The 25,251-nt window shown below is 45.2% G+C and overlaps 1 protein-coding gene across 1 annotated transcript in view; it reads left to right on the plus strand.

The window, feature by feature from the left end:
• Positions 1-25,251, plus strand: part of CTNND2 (catenin delta 2) — a 946,486-nt gene that overhangs the window by 540,604 nt on the left and 380,631 nt on the right. The window contains 1 exon segment of the mRNA XM_030332482.1: positions 2,922-3,492. Coding sequence (XP_030188342.1) covers positions 2,922-3,492 — 571 coding nt within the window.

Genomic DNA, 25,251 nt, shown 5'->3' on the forward strand with positions numbered 1-25,251 from the left:
ATCTGTTCTAAGCAGGGAACTCTCTTGTGAGCCTCTGGGGTTCTCTCTCCTCTTTATGCTCCTGTGGGAAGGGCTTAGAGAAAATTCCTGTTGTAGGCTTTTCTGCCACTTGTCAGCTGAGTTCTGCACAAACGAATGTAGCTCAGGCCCCAGGAGAGCTTCAGAAGAAAAGTGAAGGAAGGAGGTCCCTGTCTGCAGCTTAATGGTGGTTCTCACATCAGCAGCATCTGTCTTCCCCGGGAGACTGCTGGAAATTGAGGCTCACAGGCTCACTCCAGACCCCTGAATCAGAATCTCTTCTAGATCTGTGGCTTGTAAACTCTAGCGAGCACCATAATCACCTTTGGAACTTGTTAAAACAGCTCCCTGGGCCCCTATCCCAGAAGTTCTGATTCAGTAAGGGTATACGGATTCTGACTGCAGGCAAGGGCACACTTGGGAAACCACTGCTCTGGGATAACCAGTTCTCTTGTTTGCTTGCACACTGGAGTCACCTAGAGAGTTCCCCAATAGCCTGATGCTTGAGTCCCACCTCCAGAGATTCTGAGTGCATGGATACGGAGATTTTTTACAGAGATTTTTTTAAAAAATCTCCTTTGCCCATGATAATATGAAGCCAGGTTTGAGAAGCCCAGCCTGTGTAAATTTCATGCCCAGAACTTCTACCTGGATGGAAGCAACATTGGAAGTAAGCAGCACCCTTAGGTCTCTGGATGATGCTGGGATAAATCTCTGGAGTTCAGGATGAACACACCAGTTTTACAGAGCTTCTCCACCATCCTCCACATATCACCCCCCTCCGCACCCCCAGTGTCAAAGTCTTGGGACCAGCTTTATTAACTGTCCCTTTTTCTGCAAATATCTGTGATATCTGTGCTATGGATCAGGCCTTGTTCTAGTTGCTGGAGACACATTATTGAACAGAGTTATGGAGTTTATTTTACATTTTACTTTCACTCCTACCGTTAAATTCAAAATAATTGCTCAGTGATGTTAGAGGAAAACTAGAGCTGGGCAGTAAAGTGGGAAATAGAGATTTTATTCAGGAAAAAAGAAAAACCACGGTAGTAGAGGTAATGAACTAGGCTCGGTCCTTTAATTCAACAAGGAAAAGTGGGATTTATGGCCAAGGAGCAGGGTGGAGTCACAGGGCAGAAAAGAGGAAACGTTAGGGGGAAGGGGATTCTGACTTAAATTCACCTCACAGGTTCTTGCTGAAGGCAAGCCCGGTGCTCAAAAGGCACCTGGAAGGTGGTGGGGCCTGAGGAAGGAGGTCCGATCTGCAGGGTGGCCTGGCATGGAGCGTGGGGGCTTCCGGCTAAAGTGACTCAGCAGGGTTCTTGCTAAAAATGAACAAAGCAGAGGTGAACACGGAAGGGCCCCCAGCCAGGGTCTAACTGAGAAAAGAGCTCAGAGGAGCCTCACCAGAGTTTGGTCAAGGAGAGAATCTTTGTCAGCGGACTGATCTAAAAGATACACAGATATGTAAAATACATACATCATATATAAATGCACACACAATCGTACACGCACAGTGTCTCAACCAACTGCTGTCTCCTCTCATCCCACTGCCGTTAATAGAGAATTTTGATTTTACTCAGTTAAGTCTCTGGGATCTCCCCATGAACCTGACAACCAGATAAATTTTGGAATGGAATGGAATGGTGTGTGTGTGTGTGTGTGTGTGTGTGTGCATGCGTGCACACACACGAGGATGGAAGTGCCCCGCCTGTTATTTGCCACTTGCCATTCCAAAACGGGTGGGGAGGCAGCATTGAAACTTTTAATGGATGGCATCTGTTCAGGCTCTCGCCCCCCCCCCCCTTCCCTCCACCTTACCCGCTTCCTCCTTCCCACTCAGTTCCCACCCCTAATTTCAAAACCTTCCTTCCCCAGCTTCTCTCTCTGTGCACAGTCCTACCCCCTTTTCACATCAGCCCGCTCTCAAAAACCTTTCTGCTCCTCCGGGAAAGCCTGGAAGATCCCAGACCTCCTGCCCAGAAGTGGTTGACAATGTAGTGTTCTCATTCGAATGCAAATTTGTCTCTGGACAAGATTCAAGGAAACCGCTTTCCCCTCCAACCGTCTCTCCAGCTCCACCCCAGCCCTTGTTGTCTTTTGTGTTCTTGTAAATAAATGAGAGGCAACTGGCTTTCAGTTTGAAGACACAGCTGCAGGGGGCTCTTCAAAGACAGCTAGAGAGAGAGAGATGCGGAAAGATTTGTCTCCCAGCGTTAAAATCTAGAAAAGGGAGGCTTTTTTAGTCTTTCATTTGCAAGGGCTCTGATTCCTCCAGATACCCCCCCCCTTTTTTTTAAACCACTGAAAGACTAAGGGTACTTCTTTTGACTTAATAGTTTCCCCTCCTTCTAACTTTTCTGGTCCCCAAAGAAGAATCCACACGGCCATAGCAACAGAATAAACTCTGAGAAGTATGTTTGCTCTTGACGTCCTCCAGATAAGTGAGCCCATTTTGGAGGCAGAAACTGTATCCAGTGAAATGACGGCGGGGGTGGGGGAGTCAGTGCCTCGATTTCTCGTTTGACAACGAACGGATCGTGATTGCGTTCAGGTGTATCCCGGTGGCCCCGCTGGGTGGCCTTTGAAAATCTTTCTGCGCCTAATGCGATGCCTCTGCTATTCCAGAAACATCTTAGATATGTAAGCAGAACAGTGTGCCCCGCTCGCCAGACGCGATCCCCATCCCGTTGTCGGCCGGCCCTTGCCGGCCGGTTGTCCCTCGAGTCCGAAAAGACCCTGCCCGAGAAGATCGGGGGCCTCTGCGTCCCGACCCCGCGCGCAGGGCAGCTCGGCGGGCCTGCCGCGCGCGCGAGTTTCGCTCCGCCGCCGGGGCGCGGGGGGCGCGGGGGGCGGGCTTCCCGCCGGCTAAGCGCGCGTGTTCTCTGCTCTCCCGCGCACAGGGCACCACGAGCCGCGCGGCGCACCTGGCGGGGCCCGAGCCCGCGCCGCCGCCGCCGCCGCCGCCGCGGGAGCCGTTCGCGCCCAGCCTGAGCAGCGCCTTCCACCTGCCCGACGCGCCGCCCGCCGCCGCCGCCGCCGCCGCCGCGCTCTACTACTCGAGCTCCACGCTGCCCGCGCCGCCGCGCGGGGGCTCCCCGCTGGCCGCGCCGCAGGGCGGCTCGCCCACCAAGCTGCAGCGCGGCGGCTCGGCCCCCGAGGGCGCCGCCTACGCCGCGCCGCGCGGCTCCTCGCCCAAGCAGTCGCCCAGCCGCCTGGCCAAGTCCTACAGCACCAGCTCGCCCATCAACATCGTCGTGTCCTCGGCCGGCCTGTCCCCGATCCGCGTGACCTCGCCCCCCACCGTGCAGTCCACCATCTCCTCCTCGCCCATCCACCAGCTGAGCTCCACCATCGGCACGTACGCCACCCTGTCGCCCACCAAGCGCCTGGTCCACGCGTCCGAGCAGTACAGCAAGCACTCGCAGGAGCTGTATGCCACGGCCACCCTCCAGAGGCCGGGCAGCCTGGCAGGTAACCGGCTCGCCAGCCCGCCTTCCGCGGCTCCGCCCCGGGGTGGGGGGCGGGGGACACCTGGGCGCGCGGTAGGGGCGCGTGCGGGACCCGAGCGCCGCGCCCGGGGTGGGGGTGGGGGTGGGGGGCGGCTGGAGCGCAACTCGAGCTGGGCGTGGCTGGGCCAGTGTGCTTTGCTAGTCTCTCAACTACGATGCGCCAGCTACTTTGAGAAGTAATGCTGTGTCTCAAACGGATTTCTCCAGCTCTCACTCCCTCGCTCTCTCCCTCTCAGTCTCTCTCTCCCTCCCTGCCCCCGATCTGAAGACTTAGACATCCATACAATTCAGTCCTATTGAATAAAGAATCACACAGACCTGTTGACTGATGTCCAGAAAAAGAGCCACGCAAATAAAAATCGCAGAATCCAAGTGATCGCCTATAGTCACCTACAGTTGGTGGAGACTATATATATATAATATGTATGTATATATTATATATATATGATTTTTCCCAAAGCAGCCTTGCAGTTCACATAGATTTCAATAGTAGTGAGAAAGTAACCAAGTATTAAGTGCTTTGAATTGTTACTACTTCGTCATGGCTCTCATTCCTTCAAACTTACTCTATTTTGTCTAAATTTAGTTACTGGGAAAAGTGAAAGATTCCTCCAGACCTGTCATTGCATACACGTAGATCCCAACAGTGGGCATGGAGTAAACCAGTGATGAAGTCCCTTGAATTCGTTACCTGCTTATGGTGGGCACAGAGGGGTTGGTGCTAGGAAACCTTTTCTCTGCCAGTTCAGAGGAGGTGACTTTTCTGTCGTTGTTGTGCCCGTCAAAGACCAGGCTGAGCTGGTGATTCTCTGCTGGTAGCACCATATGTTCAGCTTAGACGGGACACTGTGATTGAAAGACTGTTTTGTCTCCTAAAGCACCTGACGACTCACCCGGATTTATTGTTGATTTTTTTTCCCTCTTATGAAAGTATTTGGTAATTGTGTCACTCTAGTAACAGATGCTATGATCATATGTTTCCTTTCTTGACATAAATAGATGACTGCAAGATAAATAGGATTAAAAAAAGAAAAAAGGCACTTGTTGCATGCAGAAGGCAGGTGTCCGAGGGCTTCTTTAATTCAGCACAGTAATTGCTGGTGTGGACTGGCCTGGGGTAACAGGATGCAGGCTGGAATTCAGCTGCCCCCGATTCATGTTAGCTGTGCTTACTGAGATGAAAATATTTCCTCTCACACACTCCACTGTCTTTAATAGAATTGTGGAGGTAGATGATCATTAATGCCAACCCAGTAGCAGGACCAAAATCTCTAAATGTAAGGACTCAGGTTTGGCAGTGTGGATGGCAAAGGTGGCCAGGAGACATGTATGGCAACTTTGTGTTTATAAGCTTGGAAACTTTGTTTTATGAATTTGTACAATAAGTTACTAGATCCATCAAGGAGGGGGAACCAGCTGCAGAACTTGTAGAAGACGGAAGCCCTGTGTGGTCCTCCTTAGCCACAGGGCAAGGACCCCCAAGGAGTCCCTGAGAGCCCTGCGATTGCTAATGGCCATTTCATTCCCTGTGCAAACCTGGGGAAAGAAACCAAGAGCTTAGCCCTTTCTCCTACTGAGTGTATATATATATATATATACATATAGGATATATATATATATATATATATACATATAGGATATATATATATCCTAAACGTGTGATTGTTCCACTGGATCGTCGTAGTTAAAACGGGGAGTATGGGTCTGTTGGAGAGTTTGCGTGAGTGTGAACGGGGCAGACGGAAAGTCTGACTGCTCGGTATGTCCCTGAAGTTAGGAGTAAATATGTTGTGAAAATCGCTTGCTCTCTATAAAAGCTTGAATGAGTGTTTCTAGGATCTGATGTGGGATGTGTGTATGTGTGTTGGGAGGGTGGGGGGTGGAGGTAGGGAGGTGCTGGCCAGAAAGAGGGAAACCGTCCCTGGGATCAACAATCCCACGTGCCTTTGCTGCCTCTGAATTTCCATCTGCCCCTCAGATGTTCTGACCATATTTCATTTTTGCTACCTGGTTGGGGGGGGTCGGGGATATCAATGTGCCATTGATGATTCTTAATTTTAGAGCTACAATGAACATGCTTAATGTTTGAATTATTTTGTTTAAAATGCATGCTTTTAAATATCCATTTAAAGATTTCTCATGCAAATTACTGCTGGTGGTGCTTGAGTTTAAAATTACTCCATAACTCTGCATAAATACTTGAGTGGCATAAGATCATAGTCCCCATTTAGGAATTAGAAGACTGTGGCCCAGAAAAGATATGGGGAGAGACTCTAACATTTGCAAGAGATCAGGCAGGACACTTGGAGCTCTTACCAAGTGGGACCCCGTACCTCAATCTGTGTGCTTCGTACCGTACCTGCCTGGCATGGTAAAGTTCGGATCCACCCGGTTTGCTAGTTGAAAGCACCATGAAAGTCAAGACTGGCCAATACCTTTTAGATTTTCAGGGTTGTGATTTTGAAGATTTGTCACTGATAACTAGGGAGTACAAATTACGGGATAGGTAGTGATTTTCGCTACTGAATGACTTAATTCATTCAATAATTATTAAGTACCTCTTACCTACCGGCACTGATTAAGACCCTGGGGATCCAGCAGTGATCAATATCAACCAAAATCCCCGGCCTCCTTTCAAATGGAGGAGACAGAAAATCAGCGAGAGAAATAGTTTTGGTAGAGTGGCCAGGGAACGCTCTAATTAGAAGGTGACTTTTGAGTTCCTTGTGAAGGAGGTGAGGGAGCTGGCCCTATTGACGTCTGGGGAAACTGCATTCTGAAAAGAAGGAGGGGCAAGTCCCGACGCTGGTAAATGGGGGTATGTCTGATATGTTTGAAGAACAGCAGGAAGTCGAGTGGGGGTGGATCAAAGAGAAGGAGGGCAAAGAAATGACCTGAGGTCAGCAGGGTGAGCAGCCGGGTCAGGGTGAAAGCTGAGGTTAGGGAGAGACTGGTAAGCCTTGAGGACTTGAGGATGCCAGCCGTGGCCCGTCCATGGGAGCCATCGAGGATTTGAGCCGAGGAGTGACACAAGCTGCCTTCGTTTGTAACAGGGTCTCTCTGGCTGCTGTGTGGAGAGGACGTTGTAAGGGATCAAGGACAAAAGCCAGAATGCCGGTCAGCAGGGTTATCGCAGGAATCTAAGCAAAAGAGGATGGCCTGAGCCAGGATGGTAGCAATGGAGGTCATGAAGAGTAGGGTAATCTCGATGCATGTGTACGGTGGAGCTGAGCAGATTATGTCACACAGTAGGTTGCGATGGTAGGAGAGAGAAGATTCAGGGAGCCCCAACAGCCAGAAGAACGGAGTCTCCATGGACTGAGGTGGAGCCAGGTACAGAGAGGTCTAGTTGGGATTGAGGCAGTGCCAGTGAATGTCAAGGTCTTGGTTTTGAACGTGGGATGTCTGTGTGTCAGCATCAAAATGCACATGTAACTCAGACCGTTGGATCTGCAGGTCAGTTCAGAGAAGAAGCCCCTGAATGAGGGAGTCATAAGCAGGTGGATGATATTAAGACCGTGAATCTAGAAGACATTAATTACCTAGGAAGTCAGTGTAGAGAGAAGAGGTCCAAGGACCGAATGCTGACCGCCCCCACCCCCGCCCCTGCCCCCGACAGATGTAAAGGTCTGGGAGTTGAGAAGAAGCCAGCAAAAGAAAGAGATAACCAGAAGTGTAGGTCAGTGTCGTTTCTTAGAAGCCAAGAGAAGAGCATGTCTCAAGGTTAGAAGATCAATAAACTATGTCTAGTGCAATCAAGAGGTCAAGACAAAGGAAGACTGTTCGATGATACTGGTGGAATGATTTCAGTGCAGGATGGTGGTGAGATCCTACTGAAGGCAGGAGGTGGCCCAAGAAACAACGGGAGGAGGAAAGCTCGAGACGAAAAACGTGCAGAACCTTTCCAGGGAGTTTTCCTTGCTTAGCTACAATCACTTCCAGAGATTCAAAGTCTGTCTGAGGATTTCAAGTCCTCAGTGGTAGTGGGCGCTTGGTAAAGAACACAGCTTCCACATTTTCCTTTGGATCTTACCAACAGCCAAACTTTATAAAAGTCTGGCCGGAAATCTCAGAGTTCCAGCTCTCTGGGAAAACACCCCGATTCAGATCAAACCTAGAAAAGTATGATTTCTCAGGTGTTAGGTCTTCAGGATCCAAAGACCTCTTAGAACGTTTTATCCCCCTCCTCCCACCCCCGCCTCCTCCTCCTTCTTGCAATTCTTTGCATCATAGAACAGTGCCTGAGTGAAAACCTAGCTCTGCCTTGTGGGAGGTCCCTAAGGTTAGGTATATTACACCTTGACATTGTTCTCTCATCCAGGGGATCACAACAGTATCTGTCTATTTCTATAATCTCAGGCATAAATAAGATAACGTGTATAAAGTTCTAGCCCCTTTCCTGGCTCAATAAAAGTTAACTCGTATTATTTAATAATACCTACCATATAAACTTGGATTCGTAAGGAAGAAGCCATTCGTTTTTGTTTCAGACAAAAGCAGGTCTTTTGAGTCCCCAAAACATGCCAGTTTCTGTGTTGGACACACAAAGAGGAGTGAGAGATACTCTTTGCCCTCAAGAGACCCAGCCTCAGAACGGATAAACAAATGGACAGTTTTAGCCCTCGTGCTGGAATAAGACAGCTTTCGGTTACTGTGGGAACATACTGCAGGGGCATGTTATGGTGGGTGTTCGATGTCTGCCATTGATGCTTCCTTGACGTCGCGGCTCCAGAGCCAAGTGGTGTAAGCAGAACCACTGAGGAATGGTAGCTGGAACAAAGTCCAAGAAGAGAGAAGGTAGGGAGCGTGAGGGTGGAGACTTCCAGCAGATCAGGGTTTCTGGAGGGAGAAATGGATGGTTCAGGTGGTGAGAGAAGGGGAGCAGGAGAGGAGGAGTAAAAGCTGTGTTATTTCATCCTTCCGGCGGACAGCCGACATGATCATATTTGCACATTAAAAACTCCATTCCAGGGACTGAGTGAAAGGATTTCTTTTTACAAGAAAAAAGAGGCAGGGGTGCCTGGATGGCCAAGTCAGTTAAGCATCCTACTTTTGATTTCAGCTCAGGTCATGATCTCCCGGTTTGTGTGTTCAAGCCCCGAGTCAGGCTCTGTGCTGACAGTGTGGAGCCTGCTTGGGATCTCTCTCTCTCCCCCTCTCTCTGCTCCTCCCCCACTCGTGCTCACGAGCGTTCTCTGTCTCTCTCTCTCTGTCTCTCAAAATAAATAAATAAACATTAAAAAAAGAAAGAAAGAGAAGACAAAACAGGCAGAGAGACGCAGGAAGGCATTGGAATAACCCTTCCATGGGAATAACCCTCCCAGATCTAGTAGTCTAAACTGCCCACCCACACATACACACTTGTGTGCAATGTGACTGTTCAAAAATTATCACTAATAAATAGTAGGGGAAGAAGCGTAAATAAATAGCATAACTAGTTCTTACATTTTTCTCTTGACAGATAGGTGGCTTAATTTTCTTTTTTATAGTTTAAAAAATGTATCCATTTTGTGCATGATGATGAATAAAATTATGTTAAAAAAAACCCATACTGCAATATAAAGCATTTGCGAGATGCCAGGCACTTTGCAAACTGTATCTCATGTAGTTTCCAACAACTTAAGGAGGTAGGTGTGATTTTTGCCACATTCTACAGATTTGGAAACTGAGGTTTCTCAATGATAAGTTTCTTGCCCAGGGTTACTTGGCTGGAAGTGACAGGGATAGGATTTGAACCTAGATCACTTTGAGTGTGGCTTTTCTATACCTTTAAATATACATGATAAGGCAGAGAGGCAGTATATTTTTTTGTTGTTGAAGAAAAACACCAGGAATATAGAGATACAGTGTAAGGCTTTTTAGCTTTTTTAAATAACTAGTAATTTTGAAGAAAGCAAAAGTATCTCAAAAGTGTGTCAATATCTTACTGAATATGACTCTACCAGTACCCATTTTTGTTCCCTTTTGTAAAGAAGACAGCATGATCCTCTCATTTTCTGTGTTAGAGGAAAATCAATCCTATTAAAAGTAGGAATCTGAGTTGTAAATAGGTATTAAAGTTAAGCCAAACATTAGAAGCTTATTTTGAGGTAAAAACGAAATGAATTAAATGTAGGTTCTTAACCAATGATTACAATACAGATTGGCCTAATATGGACAGGATTTTGGTCAAGACATGTTCATCTTTTACCTCTGCCTAGCGGACATAAAACCCAGTGTTTAGAGTGCATCATATGCCATGCCTCTCAAATTCTGCATACTTGGTGATTTCAGTTCCATTCTGTGACGTGCTGATTCTTCTAGGTGCACCTGCTATAAGAAAGAAAAAAAGAAAAAAAAAAGCCTAATCCCACATAAAAGCTTTGCAATTTTCACTGTCAGGTTCTCAAAGGAAACATGAACTCTACTCAAGTAAGGAGTGAGTTTGTTTAACACCCAACGCTTGGGATGCGGTCACAATGCAACACGAGATCTTGGTGCCTGCTGTCCTTTAAATCACATTTCCCGAAGGTGATCCTCTAACAGTCAGTTTTTGCGAACCTTCCTCTCACCCTTAAATAAGACAAAAATTTCTAGTTTACATTTACTAATTAGAATGTGATCAGCCTGTGATATCAACCAACACGTTAATCTTCTCTCCAAGGCGGTTAAGGCCAGTTCTCAGCTAAAACTTCCACGGGGTTCCGGAACCAGACCTCCCTCGGGTCTCCTCCGCAGCCACAGAAAGCCTGTGGCATTCCCTGCCAGCCATGCCTCTCAGGCCCAGAATCTTCCTCAGTAGTTCCTGCTCTCAGAGCTCAGTCCCCGTCCAGGCTGTTTTCTAGATCTGCATATAATATAGTCCCTCTCCTGCAGGCTGCCTTCTGGTATTCTGCACCCCAGTAGACACTGAGAGTGCAGGCCAGTTCCCACACGCTGACCCTCTCCTGCTTCCACCAACAAAGTGATTGTTTTGTCAACCGCTTGCCCTCCAGAATTCTGGAACCTAATTTTCCAGCAGGGAACTCACATCCAAGTGGTCCCACGGAAGCCCACTGTCTTCAGGCTTTCCCTCCGAGGGGATGGTTACTGAAACCTCATCAGCAAACCCCCTCTGGACTTGTTGACTGCTGTCTCACAGCCCCCGTCTTCCTAGAGTGCAGGGCACACAGAAATGGCAATCGGACATCCTTTGTGAAGTCACTCCATGCAGCGTCTCATCATACTCATATTGGTGTCTGATTTCTGTCCAGTTTATGTCCACGGCAAACTTGCATCAGGGAGACTGCCATTTGAACATCCCATTACAGTAAGTTAGTGGCCGAACCTGGAGCTAAATGTTTGGGATGCTAGGTGGCCACAAAAGGCCTACCTGATTTTTGTTGATTCACAGAAATTAATACCTTCCCTTCCCTTACTACCACATTGGCAACCATGCTAGTTGAAATGGGGCAGACAGGTCTTTTTTGTACTTTTGTAGGAAAGTGGCATCTTTACCTACAGTTCTATAAAAAGCTTTTCCAGTGTCTGTGACGCTTTGATGATTTTGATCATGCTTTATCTCAGCCAGTGGTTCCAGATGGCATTCTCTGTCCATGCATCTGCCTCCCCTGTGTCCAGATCCTCTGAAAAATACAGAATTTCAGTGGGTAAGCCACCAAAGACACAAGAACACAGAGGCCAGTGGTTGTGGCTCATCGAAAGCAAGCCGTGATAGGAATTTTCTAGAAAGCAAAATACACAGGAGTGATGAGCACTTAAAATGTTGAAAGTTTCTCCCAAGAATCTGCTGTGCCAGTATGACAGAGGTGGGCTGATGATTTTCAGTAAAGCCTTGGACAGGCTCAATTGTCAGAGTGAAGCTGGGGAGATACGTGGGGCTAAAGATGGAGGGATTCGCTGGAAGTCAGGGCTTGATACAGTTTTAAGTCTGCTGCTTGCTCCCACTTACATATTCTCTCTCCTGCCAAGATGATGAGCCTGTAGCCATGGCTTACTCCAAAGTGAAGAATGGGGGTGGTCTCCTGAAACTGGACAGGCTGTCTGAGAAAGTTCGACTCTGATTTGGCTGCCGGTGGCTTAGATAAAGTTTATTTCAAACAGTCACGCGGGTGGTGGGCTGGAAGGGGACTCAGGCTGTTCTCTCTTTCTCTCATCCCCAAGGAGGAACGCCAGGCCGTGTGCCCCTCCTACCTTACAGATTGTAACTCAGGGGCATTTAGTGGGAGATACTTCCATTTAGGCTGTAGTTGAAGAAGGTGCCAGCAGGTTTTTCTTTCTCAAATATGATAAATTAGTAAGGATTACTGAGGAATTGGAGAGAATTAGTGACATGAAAAAAAATAGCAAAAATGAACTGTCTCTCAGAAGAAACAGATAATTTACAGAATAAAAGAGATTAAAGGAAACAAGGAAGAACTTTTGGATCCGTACTGAGAAGGGTTTAAGAAGATTTTGTGTTTATTAAATAAGAACCGGGTGATACATGAGAGGATCAAAGAACAAGATCTTTATAGGCTGTAAAAATAGCACCACCCAAACAAACAAACAAAAAAAGTGATAGAATGAGTGGGAAATAGTCGAGGAAATCGCTCAGAAGGTCGCCATACAGGGAAGGAGACAGAAAATACAAGAATGATGCAATAATAGTGCTTGGAAGACACATCCAAGACTTAGGAAAGTCCCAGAAAGAATGGAGGGAAGCAAGCTACCAAGGAAGTAATACAGAGCAATTCCTCAGAGCCGAGGGACCTATACCTTCATAGGAAATGCCCCATGTTTGCAACAGGGCATTTCTGCATTCTGCATCGTGCAATTTCAAAGCACCAACGTAAAAGACCCTAAAGCCACTGGAGAGGAAGAACACGTATGCCACCAGATTGAGGCAGTGATACTGGGTGGCAAAGAACAATCAGGTGATGTGCTCAAGAGTTCTGGGGGCAAGTTATTTTTTTAACGTTTATTTATTTCTCTTGAGAGAGAGAGAGAGAAAGAGGGAGAGAAAGGGAGAGAGAGAATCCCAAGCAGACTCTGTGCCTTCAGTGCAGAGCCCAGTGAAGGGCTCGAACCCATGAACCATGAGATCATGACCTGAGTTGAAACCAAGAGTCTGACGCTTAACTGACTGAGCCACCCAGATGCCCTGGGGGAAACTTATTTTTAACCTAAACTCTATGCCTAGCCAAATTTTCCACATAAAGGCAGAATCAAATATTTTCAGTCCTGCAAGTATTGATAAAATCGATCTCCGTATAGGCCCCCTTGCCTGGAGATTTACAACACTCAGTGGGTGTGTCTCGGCTGAATGAGGGCATAAAACAGGAGGAAAACATGGTACCCAAGAACAGTGTATATTGACCGTCAGGATGGTGCAGAGATGTCCCCAGGGTTGGGGGGGGGGGTGGTGCAGAGACATCTGGGCAGTAAGCTAGCCAACTAGGAAAGGTAGGACTCAACACGTAAATGTTGACAGTCGTGAATGTTGGCCTAAGTCCCAAAGAGTCTGGGTAATTTTAATATCTAAGAGCTGAACAAGTACAAGAACAAGTTAAGAATAATGAGTTCAATTGCAGTTTGACAAAAAAGAATAGTTCCTACATTGCATTGAGTTCCACAAATAAAGGAGGTGATGGTTAAGAGAGAGAATGGATTGAGGCCAGACATGGGTACATCAGTTACTAGCTTGGGTCCATCATTTACTTGTTCTGTTCACCTTTTTTATCCTACTTTTTTTTTTTAATATAATTCGTTGTCAAATTAGTTAACATACGGCATATACAGTGTGCTTTTGGTTTCAGGAGTAGAATCCCATGATTCATCGCTTACATACAACACCCAGTGCTCATCCCAACAAGTCCCTCCTCAATGCCAATCTCCTCTGCCCCCCCCCCCTCCAACCCTCAGTTTGTTCTCTGTATTTAAGAGACTCTTATGGTTTGCCTCCCTGTCTGTTTGAAACTGTTTTTCCCCCTTCCCTTCTCCCATGGTCTTCTGTTAAGTTTCTCAAATTCCACATAATGCGTGAAAACATATGATATCTGCCTTTCTCTGATTGACTTATTTCACTTAGCATAACACCCTCCCGTTCCATCCACATTGTTGCAAATGGCAGGATTTCATTCTTTCTCATTGCCAAGTAGTATTCCATTGTATATAGAAGCCACATCTTCTTTACCCACTCATCAGTTGATGGACACTTGGACTCTTTCCATAATTTGGCTGTTGTTGAAAGCACTGCTGTAAACATTGGGGGTACATGTACCTGGGGATTAAGGATCCCAGGAGCATGCACATGATCTTCGAGACATGAGGGATTGAAGGCAGGGTGACGGTGTGCGTGAAGTTTGAAGAGAAGTGGATTAAAACGGGACCGGTTTTGGGGCTTCCGGAAATGAACCAACTCACAGGCAATTCCCTTTTCCTCTTCGAGAAACAGGCCAGGTAACGTGCAGTCAGGTGTTTTGCAGGTGCTGAACCCTGAACACCCGACTTACTTCCCAGCGCTGCAGATCAGATCGGCGGAAGCTAGAGATAGGAGTTCCGCGGGAAACTGCTCTTAGGTATAATACCGCATCAGGGAAGGAAATGACAGAATGCGAGGAGAGATGTGGAGACACACATAGTAATTAGGTCTGGAAGCCAGGCTGCAGATGCACTGTTCGCTCTTGTGCTGCCGGGGTATCAGCCGCCCTGACTGTGGACCGTTTTCTTGGCTGGGTCCCCGGCACTCAGCCCTGGGGACAGCCCGGCTGATGTCTGACCTGTGGTGTGGGTTTCTCCTGCTCTTCAGGCTCTGTGCTGCTGAACTTCAAGTCAGCAGGGCATTGAAGGTAAAATATTCCTGGGTCTGTTTTCACTGATGGCTCCTTGCGGGTCACAGGTGTCAGTTAATCTGAGCAAAGGGGCATCTGTGCTTTGCCACTCACCTCACACGTGAGCATCAGTTCGATTGTTGCCTGGTCACTCCACCTTAATAAATACGATGCTGTTAAATATTTATTTTCTTTCTACCTAAGCCACAGGGGTGATGTGGAGACCAGCTATCTTAGTAGATGTACAAATACTCTTTAATAATTAAAAACCTAAAATCTCTCAAAATGGAGTCGATTTGCAACCAAGGCTGCATCAAAATCCCACCTGCCACTGTATCTCACCAAGGTGCATTTTGTAATTTTTAAAAATCTCTCTGTATGTTTACTTTATATGTATATATATATACATAAAGTGTGTATATATATAAAGTATGTATACATAAGACCTACAGTTTTTTCTTATTATTTATATGTATTGTAAATATGACAAAAATTACCGTAGATACATTTATTTATACATATACATACACATATATGCGTATGTATTTTATATATACCTATGAAAGTTTGCATCTCCTGTGGATAACTAATGTGAAATATCTGAAATCTCTAAAGGCTAATCCCACATGGGTCTATGTGTATTGTTGTGGTGCCCTGTATTGCCAAAGAACTTATTTACATTACAAAGCAGAAAGTATCTTGAAGTATCTTGTAATCCTGGCAGAGCATTTGAATAGTGGGAGTTGTGGGCTCCCGGAGGGCAGCTAATGGGACTTTCAGAGTTCGGAGTTTTCCAGAACTCCTCACCAAGCCTCTTCTAGTAGGTATTCAACAACCTTTTTTTTTTTCCTTAAGATTTTATTTTTAGGTAATCTCTACACCCAATGTGGGTCTCGAACTTACAACCCCAAGATCAAGAGTCACATAGCGGCATAGCCAGCCAGGAGCCCGTTAAACAAATATTTTTGAGTGACTATTGTAAAAGTATTTTTGGGTGCAAATGGTATATCCCATTGGTAACCGGAAGTCATGCTTAGCACGGAGAGAATACAGAGAAATACCAGGTTCTACCCAGAAGGAGTGAACCATTAAAAACTTAACCAGTAGCTACCAGAAAGACTTGGTTCAATGCATATTGAGAATCTGTAAGATAAAGTGTCTGCGTCCTCACCTCTGAGTTTCCTAATTCTTTGGAAAGTGGCTTCCTGTACTTTCTACGTTCCTGTTGCAGCGTTAACAGAGGCACGGACAGCATTCCAAGGAATGTCGCAGGCTCACCTCTAGAGCTAGCAGTTCTTTGTATGTGTAGCTGTAGAGAAGAAATCATAAAAACAGATAATTCCTATTCTGTGGTGTCTGTATTCTGAGCATGTGCCCAGGATCCTGCAGGTAGAAACTTGGCAGCAAAGAGAACCCAAAGAAAACCATTAATTATTTTGGTTCAGTAGACTCTAGTGGCCCCTCCTATTTCTGCTTGCTATGCTAATATCTTCAAATAGACGTGATCGCATTGATTTTTCCTGTTGGGCTTCCTCGATGGTGCCTGGGCCCGCATGTGCTCTGCTGTTACAGACGGTGCCTGGGCACACAGGTGCTGTGCCATTACAGAGGTGCTATGCCCATCCCATACCCCAGATGATATCTGCATTTCCCGATGTTTCTGGCTTCAACCTTAGAGCTCCCCTAGAATGGACTGGCAATGTGATAAAGTCAAAACCCCCCTTACAAGATAAGCTTCATTTTAATAATTGATGTAGAAAAGGGAAGTCTGTATACATTTCTCTTTAGAATGAAGAAAATACACACACACACACACACACACACACACACATACACACACATGCACACAGGTACTGTCAGGTCTTAAGCTCAGCTGGTTAGAAGCTTATAATACTCCAGTCGCCTCCATGGCGGAGCCAATTAGTTGGTTATAGTTGACATGACCGCAAAGAGCCCCCTACACCTTGACAGCCTTCTAGCAAATATGTAGTATTTGTTTTGCACTTAAAGAGTCAACACAGATTGATTTCTGGACTGGAAAACCATCACTGTGCCTACTGTGCCACACCAATGGGTGGTTTAGTAGTAACTTCTTTGGATAAAGAAAACAGTTGAAAATAGGGTGGGGGAATTATAACTATACATCGGTCTCATCCGGGTGCTTTGTATTAGGGATTTAATGTTTAAATAAATGTAACTGGTATCCAAATAATAAGTATACATATATAATACATTACTAATTGGATTCTAAAACCCACAGATACAATTATTAAAGCCCTTTAACCAGAACAGAATCAGGGGAAAATTTTAATCCTCCTCAGAACTGTTTATTACACAGCATAATCTCTCTCCTCAAACCCTTTTTTTATATGCCAAATATTATGTTGAGTGAAATAAGGAAAATGTGATAAAGTGTTGATACGAAGAATTTATAAAATGTAAATATAGAGAACGAGTAACCTATGAAGCAGTTTGCTTGCCATTTCTCCCCCCCATAAATTATGTTGAAAGTTCATGGTATCTTTTTCTTCTGGAATTAACACCAGAGCCTCCCTGTGGGTGTTAGTAAGATATATAAAGGAATGGAAAAATGATACAGGAGAATACATCTGAACTTTGCATTATAAAAGCTAAGTAATTTTTGAAAAGGAATTTGCACACCCTGTCTATGGTATATTTAATACAGTCTGATCAAAAAGGCCTGTGTTTGACAAAACATCTTAGCTCATGTATATTTCAAAATATTTAAACCAATTAATGAAGAAAACAACTTATGCCTACTTTTGTCTGATAAAACTTTTCTCCTTGCCTTTACACTGAGAATTTCATCGGTGCCCTTTGAGGGGCACATACACAAAAAATGAAAAATCAGCTTCAATTCTGAAGAGCTCCGGTCCCTTGCAGCCCAAGCTGGTCTATCTGTCCTGCTTTGCATCTCAACAACAACAACAAAAAAAAAAGATGGGTCAGGAGCGCCCTGTTCGGGCTTCTTTCCATGGAAATATCCATAATTATCCATAGTAATTAGGTCCTGAAACCAGACTCCAGATGTACTGTTCGCGTATTGCACTGATGGGGTATTGAGAAGCAGCTGTCAAGAAATAAAATGACACTCATCGAATTTTATCCGCCTTGTTGATAGAGAAGAGTATCTGTGTGAATATGAGACTGGCCATTAAAAACTCTGGTAAGTGACTAATTAATAAAGCACCGAATCGTAGATCACTCTGCATCAGTAGTTAATTAGGACAATAAGATAGTGGTGAGCCTGGCTCCTGGTCCGTTTCACCCTGAACGTGGCTGCCCAAAGCTTCTCTCCAGGCGGAGATGGGGTTCAAAGCAAATTTTAAACAGGAGACCCCTCCTGGGTAAAAATTAACATTCACAGATTACACTTGTTTACAAGTTAATGTCGGAAGACTTTAATTACAAGTCCGAGGTCAAATTATGTTGCCCTTCTGCACAAAGATACTACAATTCACGATTCACCCCTGCCAATTTTTTATCTGCCAGCTGTCAACTGAAAAGGATTTGGGGTGTCTTGATGGACTGTTTGGGGGAGTCATTCTGTCAGCTTCACTGGGACGTTTATCTGAATAGTTGTGATTACACGCGAGTTATTTTTAGAAAGATTCCTACGTGTTCACAGGATCCATGATTGTCACGGCAAGGACCCCACCCTCACCTGATGTAAAAAATCAGGCACCTTCCAGCCTAAATGCCCCTTTTCCCAAAACCACGCTGTGTCCAACCCGAAGACATTTTCTGGAGACCTACAAAAGTGAGGGGATGGGAGGGGCAGGAAATGTCCTGCGGACTGTCTGTGTCTACATTCTGTGAACTTGGGGGACTTCCCAGCAGGAAGTCAATTGCAGCACAGTGAATAGCACAGGTGGACAGAAAGCATTCTGTACCCTTTTTACTCTCAGAGGCGTTGCTGCCTTCCTGCAAAGCTCAGAACCTGCACCCCCTCCAAGAGGGGTGACTCCTTTCCCCCCACCACCCATCCAAGAACAGAGATTTCTGTATTTTATTTTTTTAAATTTTTTTACATTTATTTATTTTTGAGAGACAGAGTGAGACAAAGTGAGAGCGGGGGAGGGGCTGAGAGAGAGGGAGACACAGGATCGGAAGCAGGCTCCAGGCTCTGAGCCGTCAGCACAGAGCCCCACGCGGGGCTCGAACCCACAGATCATGAGATGATGACCTGAGCCGAAGTCGGACGCTCAACCGACCGAGCCCCCCAGGCGCCCCATGAGATTTCTGTATTTTAAATCTGCAGTCTTAAGGGCTCTGCTGAGGACCAAACCTTGGCATGCACTCCTCAAGACCCAAATCTACCAGGCCTGCCCCTAACCATCCAGTGCTAGATCTTGTCTTAGAAACATCTGGGGAGTGTTTGAACTCTTCTGTTCCCTGGGCCCATCCCCTCAGGTCCCAGTTCAGTAGTCTGGAGGGGGCCCCAAAAATCAATACTGGTAAAAAGGCTTCCAGGTGAATGCCATGTGTGTCCTCCCAAGGTTGGGAAGCACTGAACCGAACTCTTACATAGGTGTGCACCGAAGCAGTGAAGGGAACCTAGACTTGCTTCCCCAGAATCCTCCTAGAAGCATAGCAAAAGCAGCAAAAGCATTCCTGGCCACCCATATGTAAAAAGTCTGCCCTCTGTAGGAAAGATGGGCTTTGATATGCCCCTTGGTGTCTGAGCCTTGGCCACCTAGAGCTGAGATCAGTCACTCTGCAGCAGCCCACAGGTGGAAGCCTGACCTATAGGCCCAGGCAACCCGTGGCAGCCAGTACGATGCCCGCGTGCGGTGGCCGGCACAGCCACCTGCTGGACCCAGCTGCCGATGTTCCTGCAGAGGCCCCATCAGCATGGTCAGCATCTGGCTGCACCCTCGGCCCTCACCTTTGTTGTTGCAGTCGTGTTTGCTTAGTAAGGCAGGGAGAGATAAGGAATCCATAGTTCGGTCCCCAGGGCTTCAGTATGGTGCCTAAGTTGAAGCCGCCCAGCAGCCAAGGTACGTGTCCGTGGCTAAACCAGTACGTGTGTGGACCATCCGCACCAACATTGTCAGAGAACTTGTTAAAAATGCAGAACTTCGGGGCCTCTCCCAAACCTGAGCCAAACCTGAGCCAGATTCGTGCCAGTGGTGTTTGGAGAAACACCGAAATCCATGGCTGGTTCATTTGGAGCAGCTCTTTACCTAGCCTGAGATAAACTGAAAGCGGATAATGAGGACACTCTCCAGGCCACCACTAAGTTTACCCGGTGTGTTTCACTAGTATTTGTACCATCCTAGACAAGTGTGTTTTCACTCAGAGCTCTGAGTTTTGCCATAGGACGCCATCCACTCTGGTGCAGACGCAGAAGCATGCACCGTTCGCTGCAAAAAAAAAAAAACATAGAAGCGGTCCATCCTATGAATGTAAAGATAACAGACTTCTCATTGCTCGTTATTCCCCGTTACTGCTGTCTCGTTACTTTACACGTGCCTGCCTGTCACAAAAGGAAATGAACAAAAGAAGCCTGTTTTTCTAACAGCTTGAGAAGAAATGCTCGTGGTAAGAAAGAAAATACTAGAAAGAATGAGGGACACCTGCTATTCTAAGGGACACGATCACATGGGCACCGTAAATGCTACTTCCTGACTAGTGATTTTTCACTTTTAAGATATGCTTGGTGGGAAGTATTTGAGCCCAAACAGAATACAGTATTCATTTGGTAAAAGGTGTGGTGCGGTCTCATAATTAAGTTGCACTGGAAAATGCATCATCAAGTTACAGGAATAAATCCTGTGTTTTGTACCTGGTCAGAGACTGTATGAGCATTCACGTTATTTGTGATAGCAAAGTTACTGTAACGGATGAAAATCTAGTATTCATGAAATACATGAAACAGAAGGGCATTTTCTAAAGGTTTCCAAAACAGACTTTTTTGTAGAATCACTTTATATCATCAGATGGCCTCTTGCATTGAACTTATTAGTCTCCAATGCAGATTTTGTCATTGAATATACATGAATAGTCTCCCTTCCAAATGTCGGTCTGAAATATGGCTGGTAGCCTGTCTAGGAAGTGTGTTCATATATCTTAACATTTACAACAACATGGGATAAGATGTCTAACTAATTCAATGAATTAATGATCATTTGCAAATGAAATTTAGTGCAGGGACTTGACTCAAGATACATAGGAAATATTTTGGGGTCTCTTAAATACTGAAATTAACTAGTGAATTAGCATAGGAGTGGGGAGGAGATTTTGGAATTTTGAGTTGAGTCCAAAGCAAAAACCAAGAATTAAACAAGTCTTTATTATGGTAAAGTATTCCTTAGATCTAAGATGCTATATTTGCATCTTTGAGCAATTTACTTAGCACACATGTATGAAATAATATTAGCCAAAGTGGCTTTTTTTATTTCTAAAAGTGCTTATATGTTGATATCATTTTTCCCTCTTGAGATTAATAATGACAAATATCAAGGGCTAGAAGTTTTAAGAGGTTCAAAGTCTACAGAATAACTGTTCCAGGGCCATAAACTGTCACAGAGCACAGGCTACCTACCTGCATGGGCCGTGCTGCCTGGCCACGTTGCTTAGTGATGCCAACGTATCAGCAGGGATCAAACCGCTGATATAGGAGTATTCAGCGGGAGGAGTTCAGTGGGAATTTGCGAGGGGAAAATCTGCTACTATTCCAAAAACCACAGTTCTCTTTGGAAGTTCTGTTTTGGGGTGCCTGGGTAGCTCAGTTGGTTAAGCGTCTGACTCTTGATTGCATCTCAGGTCACGATCTCACAATTTGTGAGTTGGAGCCCCGTGTTGGACTCTGTGCTGTCAGCATGGAGCCTGCTTGGGATTCTCTCTTCCCCCGACCCCTCTTTCTGCCCCTACCCTGCCCTCTCTCTCTCTCCCTCCCTCCCTCTCTCTTTCTTTATCAAAATAAATAAACTTAAAAAAAAGTTCTATTTTGCACTTGAAAGATATGGTTTTACCAATAAACATCGATGTTGAACTGGATTCACAATTTTCAAGAAACCTGAATTCCTAGATTTTACTTTGGCCTTTTCTTCCTCTGAATACCATTGTTTAGACCAGAAATGAAACTGCCTGTCTCTGCCACCTGTTCACAAATACTGAGTCAGCTTGCTCTGGCCAACGGACTGCTGTATCATTTGGGTCCTTATTTTTGCCTGTGAGCATTTGAAAAAATTTTTATTTTATTTTAATTTTTTTAATGTTTATTTCTGAGACAGAGCATGAGTGGGGGAGGGGCAGAGAGAGAGGGAGACACAGAATCCGAAGCAGGCTCTAGGCTCTGAGCTGTCAGCACAGAGCCCGATGCGGGGCTTGAACTCACAAACTGTGAGACCATGACCTGAGCCCAAGTCGGTAGCTCAACGACTGAGCCACCCAGGCGCCCCTGAAAAAATTTTTAAATGTTTATTTATTTTTGAGAGACAGAGAGAGAGAGAGAGAGTGCATGCGCTAGAGGGGGAGGGGCAGAGAGAGAGGGAAACACAGAATCCGACCGAAGCAGGCTCCAGGCTCTGAGCTGTCAGCACAGAGCCCGACGCAGGGCTCGAACTCATGTGAGATCATGACCTAAGCTGAAGTCAGACGCCTAACCGACTGAGCCACCCAGGTGCCCCCTTTGCCAGTGAGCATTTGAAACTGGCTCCCAGATTTGGAAAGAACAGATAATGGCAGGCAGTATGTCCTTCAGAACCTAATATTAATATTTCCAGATGAAAACATGCAAACACTTATTTCTTTGCAAAAGCGAGTGAATTCATACTAAATTAGAGGGTCGTAACTTACATACTATAGAACTAAAAGAATGTAAACGGGTCCCAATTAAAACCAGAATGTATTTGTTTCATTCTGTCCGGTAAAGTAATTGGTATAATGTGGTAGTAAATTATATTATTAGAAGAAAGCAAGAAATGATAAATTGAATGTTACAACTTATTAGGCATTTCTTTCTTTCTTTTGAATATGCCTGTCTCCTCTCTCTCTCTTTATCTAAAACAGGGGGGCTCTCACTGTCATCTCTGCAGTAGAATCGTGAGGTGAGAGGGTGCCCATTAAGAGAGGCACACAGCCTCTCCTTGCTCAATAGACCAAGTCCTAATCTTTCGGGGCTATGTCCAGGAATCAGCCTTCCAAAGAGTTCCCTGGATGATTCTTGGGAAAGTAAATGAAGATTTGAGAATTAATCATGTTCTAAGGAACGACAATTCAAAGGCTGTATGTGTGTGCGTGTGTGTGTGTATTACACATGTATATACATATATATGTATGTGTTGTATATATGTGTATACATACATACGTATATATATGTACATTTGAGCCGAATCTCAATCAGAGATTGTGCTGCTCTCATGAGCTCATTAAGTGTGATCTTCCACTGAATATTCCAAATCCCTTTGATATAAATGTGGTTATTGTGATTGTGAAATTTTGAGTTAAAAAGGAAATCTGTTCAGTTCTTACAACCAATTGTAGTCTGAACTCATGAAGAGTCCATACACTGTGTTTCTTTTTAAAGACAATATGGATTAAATAGGTACTGATAAAATCACTTCCATAAATACCGTGAAATGAATTTCTTACAGAGGGGCCTTTGCTCTCGCGGCTGGGAACCACGTGGATCTCCCTCCATCATGGCTTTCTCCGGCCTTCAGAAGTTTTCTGCTGAAATGTCAAATAAGCAAAGAGAACTTTCTTGACCACCTTATCAAAACAGTGTGCACCACACTTTGTCTGCTGTCCCCTTACCCTGCTTTACTTTTCTTGAGTACCTTTATCCCTATGTTGAATGAATCAATCTGTTGGTTAATAGGGACTAACCTGCTACATGTAAACGACAGATATAAAACTTAACATGTAGAAATTTATTTGCACATCAGTCTAAAAACGGTAACTGTTTCATATTGCTGGTCAAATGAAAACAGTGCCTGCTGGACTCTGACCCAATGAAACTGTGGCGTGAAGGAACGTGACAAGCCCTTTCTGCTCCGTGATTATTTCCCCGTGCTGCTGGCTTCCTCCTAGACTAGCAGAGTGGTGTTATCTGTAAATTTTCAGATTTAATTGATGCTATATCTCTTTCTAAAAAGTATTGCTCATTTCCTTGGTCATTTCAGTCCTTCCCTTTTTGACTTCATTCATCCCTGCAATCTTTGCAATTACCCATTAAAAGCAGTGCTAAGGGTAGGCTTTAAGATTCTTGCTCCTTGCCTAGGACCCTTGGTCATTAATGTCTGAATCATGGTTCTATAAAATTTTCCTCATGCCCAGTAAATGCTGGCCCTCACATCCTGTCCCCACTCAGACCATCAGGTCTTTTTGTGGTTCCCTTGTTGGGTGTTTTTAGAGACTTAGAATCAAGAACATGATGAAGTTATAACTCTAAATCTACGAGTGATGGATGGCTTTCATTTAACTATATAACATTTGGATATAATGACTGTTTCCTTGATTTTTACACTTGTTAAGTCTTTGGCAATATTAAGAAAGCCTCCAGAAGAAGGAAGAATTGATGGCAGGAACTCAAGGCGTATCATACTTAAATATATTCCTGGAAAATATGAACATGAGATAATATTCAGTGTGATGTTGGCATTTGATAAATCAGATGCAATGAAGCTAATTATGCAAAACAGTTATTTTGAACCTATCATTCATCTGAACGCTATCTAAATCAGAGTTGATTTAATTACTAGCAAAGGGAAAGGTAAGGAACTAACTTGCTCTATTCCTTCCCTTTCCTCAAAACATCCAGTAATTTTTATTAACGCTGAATTCATAGAATTCTGAGCACTGCCTCGATCATTCAGAAATGCTCTGTTTTGTTTACGTAAATTTAAAACAGCCCTGTGTACAATATACTAATAAAGCGTGCATTTTTCTGCCAGCAATTTCGAAACTTTGGAATGGGCTTTTTCTCAAATATACTCGGTGAGAATATTAAAATCCTGGGGGTTACATGATCCTGAAGAAGCAGTGTAGAGTCACTGAGCGTTGAAGATCTTGTCTCCAAAGTGGCCACCGGTGACTGCCTTGGACGGCCACACAGAGATAGAGCTGCCCGCAGACACTGCTGAAACCAAGGAATTCCAAAATGCCGTTGCTTAGAATGGAGTGGAGAGCTCCCAAGTTCGGGCTGTTCAGAGGCCGCTGACAGTTAAATCCCAGCGTGGCGTGTGGGTATCGGCTTTGAAGGTTTAGCCGAAGGGTCTTGCCAAAAGTCCGCTCTCCCCCTCATTCGGTTCTTGTGTGTGTTCTCCGCTCACCGCCATGAGATAACCGTCTCTCCTTGCTGCCCTGCATCCTTCATTGTCCCCCGGTGTCCTCCACCCCATCTGCCCCAGTGGAGATGATGCTTCTGGGATTCTGACCGTACCTCAGGTGCAGTGTTGGCTCTCGGTCAACATCGTCTTTTCCGTGTGTCAGCTGAACCTCTTAGCCCTTGCAGGATGTTCTGTCCTCGGGTCCGCAAAGGTTCCCTGGTCCACAACACTGTTTCAAAGCGGCACCTCCTCCCATACAGTGCGAGGAAATGACACAAATAAGGATTTACAAATACTACAAGGCGAGCGATGCGCAGACTCAGTTTACAAATTCAACCAGTTAGTGACAGCCACTTGTACCGTTTTTTAGAGGAAGGTAGACTAAATGAGGTGCTTCAGTTTGGAGGGTAAGAGTAAAAGGAAATGTGACTTGAAAACCTATTTCTTTACAATCTGCTTCTCTTAGAGATGTAGGCTGTTGTAAGTCCAAACATTTCCGTTCATTCATTGTCCGGGAAGAAACTGCTGATGAGAACGAATTCTGGCTCACTTTTCAGGAACAACATCAGGATGGCTTGCCATCATGGTTTATTTGTTTGCTCATCATTTTACATAATAATTTCTGTTGCAGAA

The sequence above is a fragment of the Lynx canadensis genome, chromosome A1 (assembly GCF_007474595.2).
Source record: "Lynx canadensis isolate LIC74 chromosome A1, mLynCan4.pri.v2, whole genome shotgun sequence".
NCBI lineage: Eukaryota > Metazoa > Chordata > Mammalia > Carnivora > Felidae > Lynx > Lynx canadensis.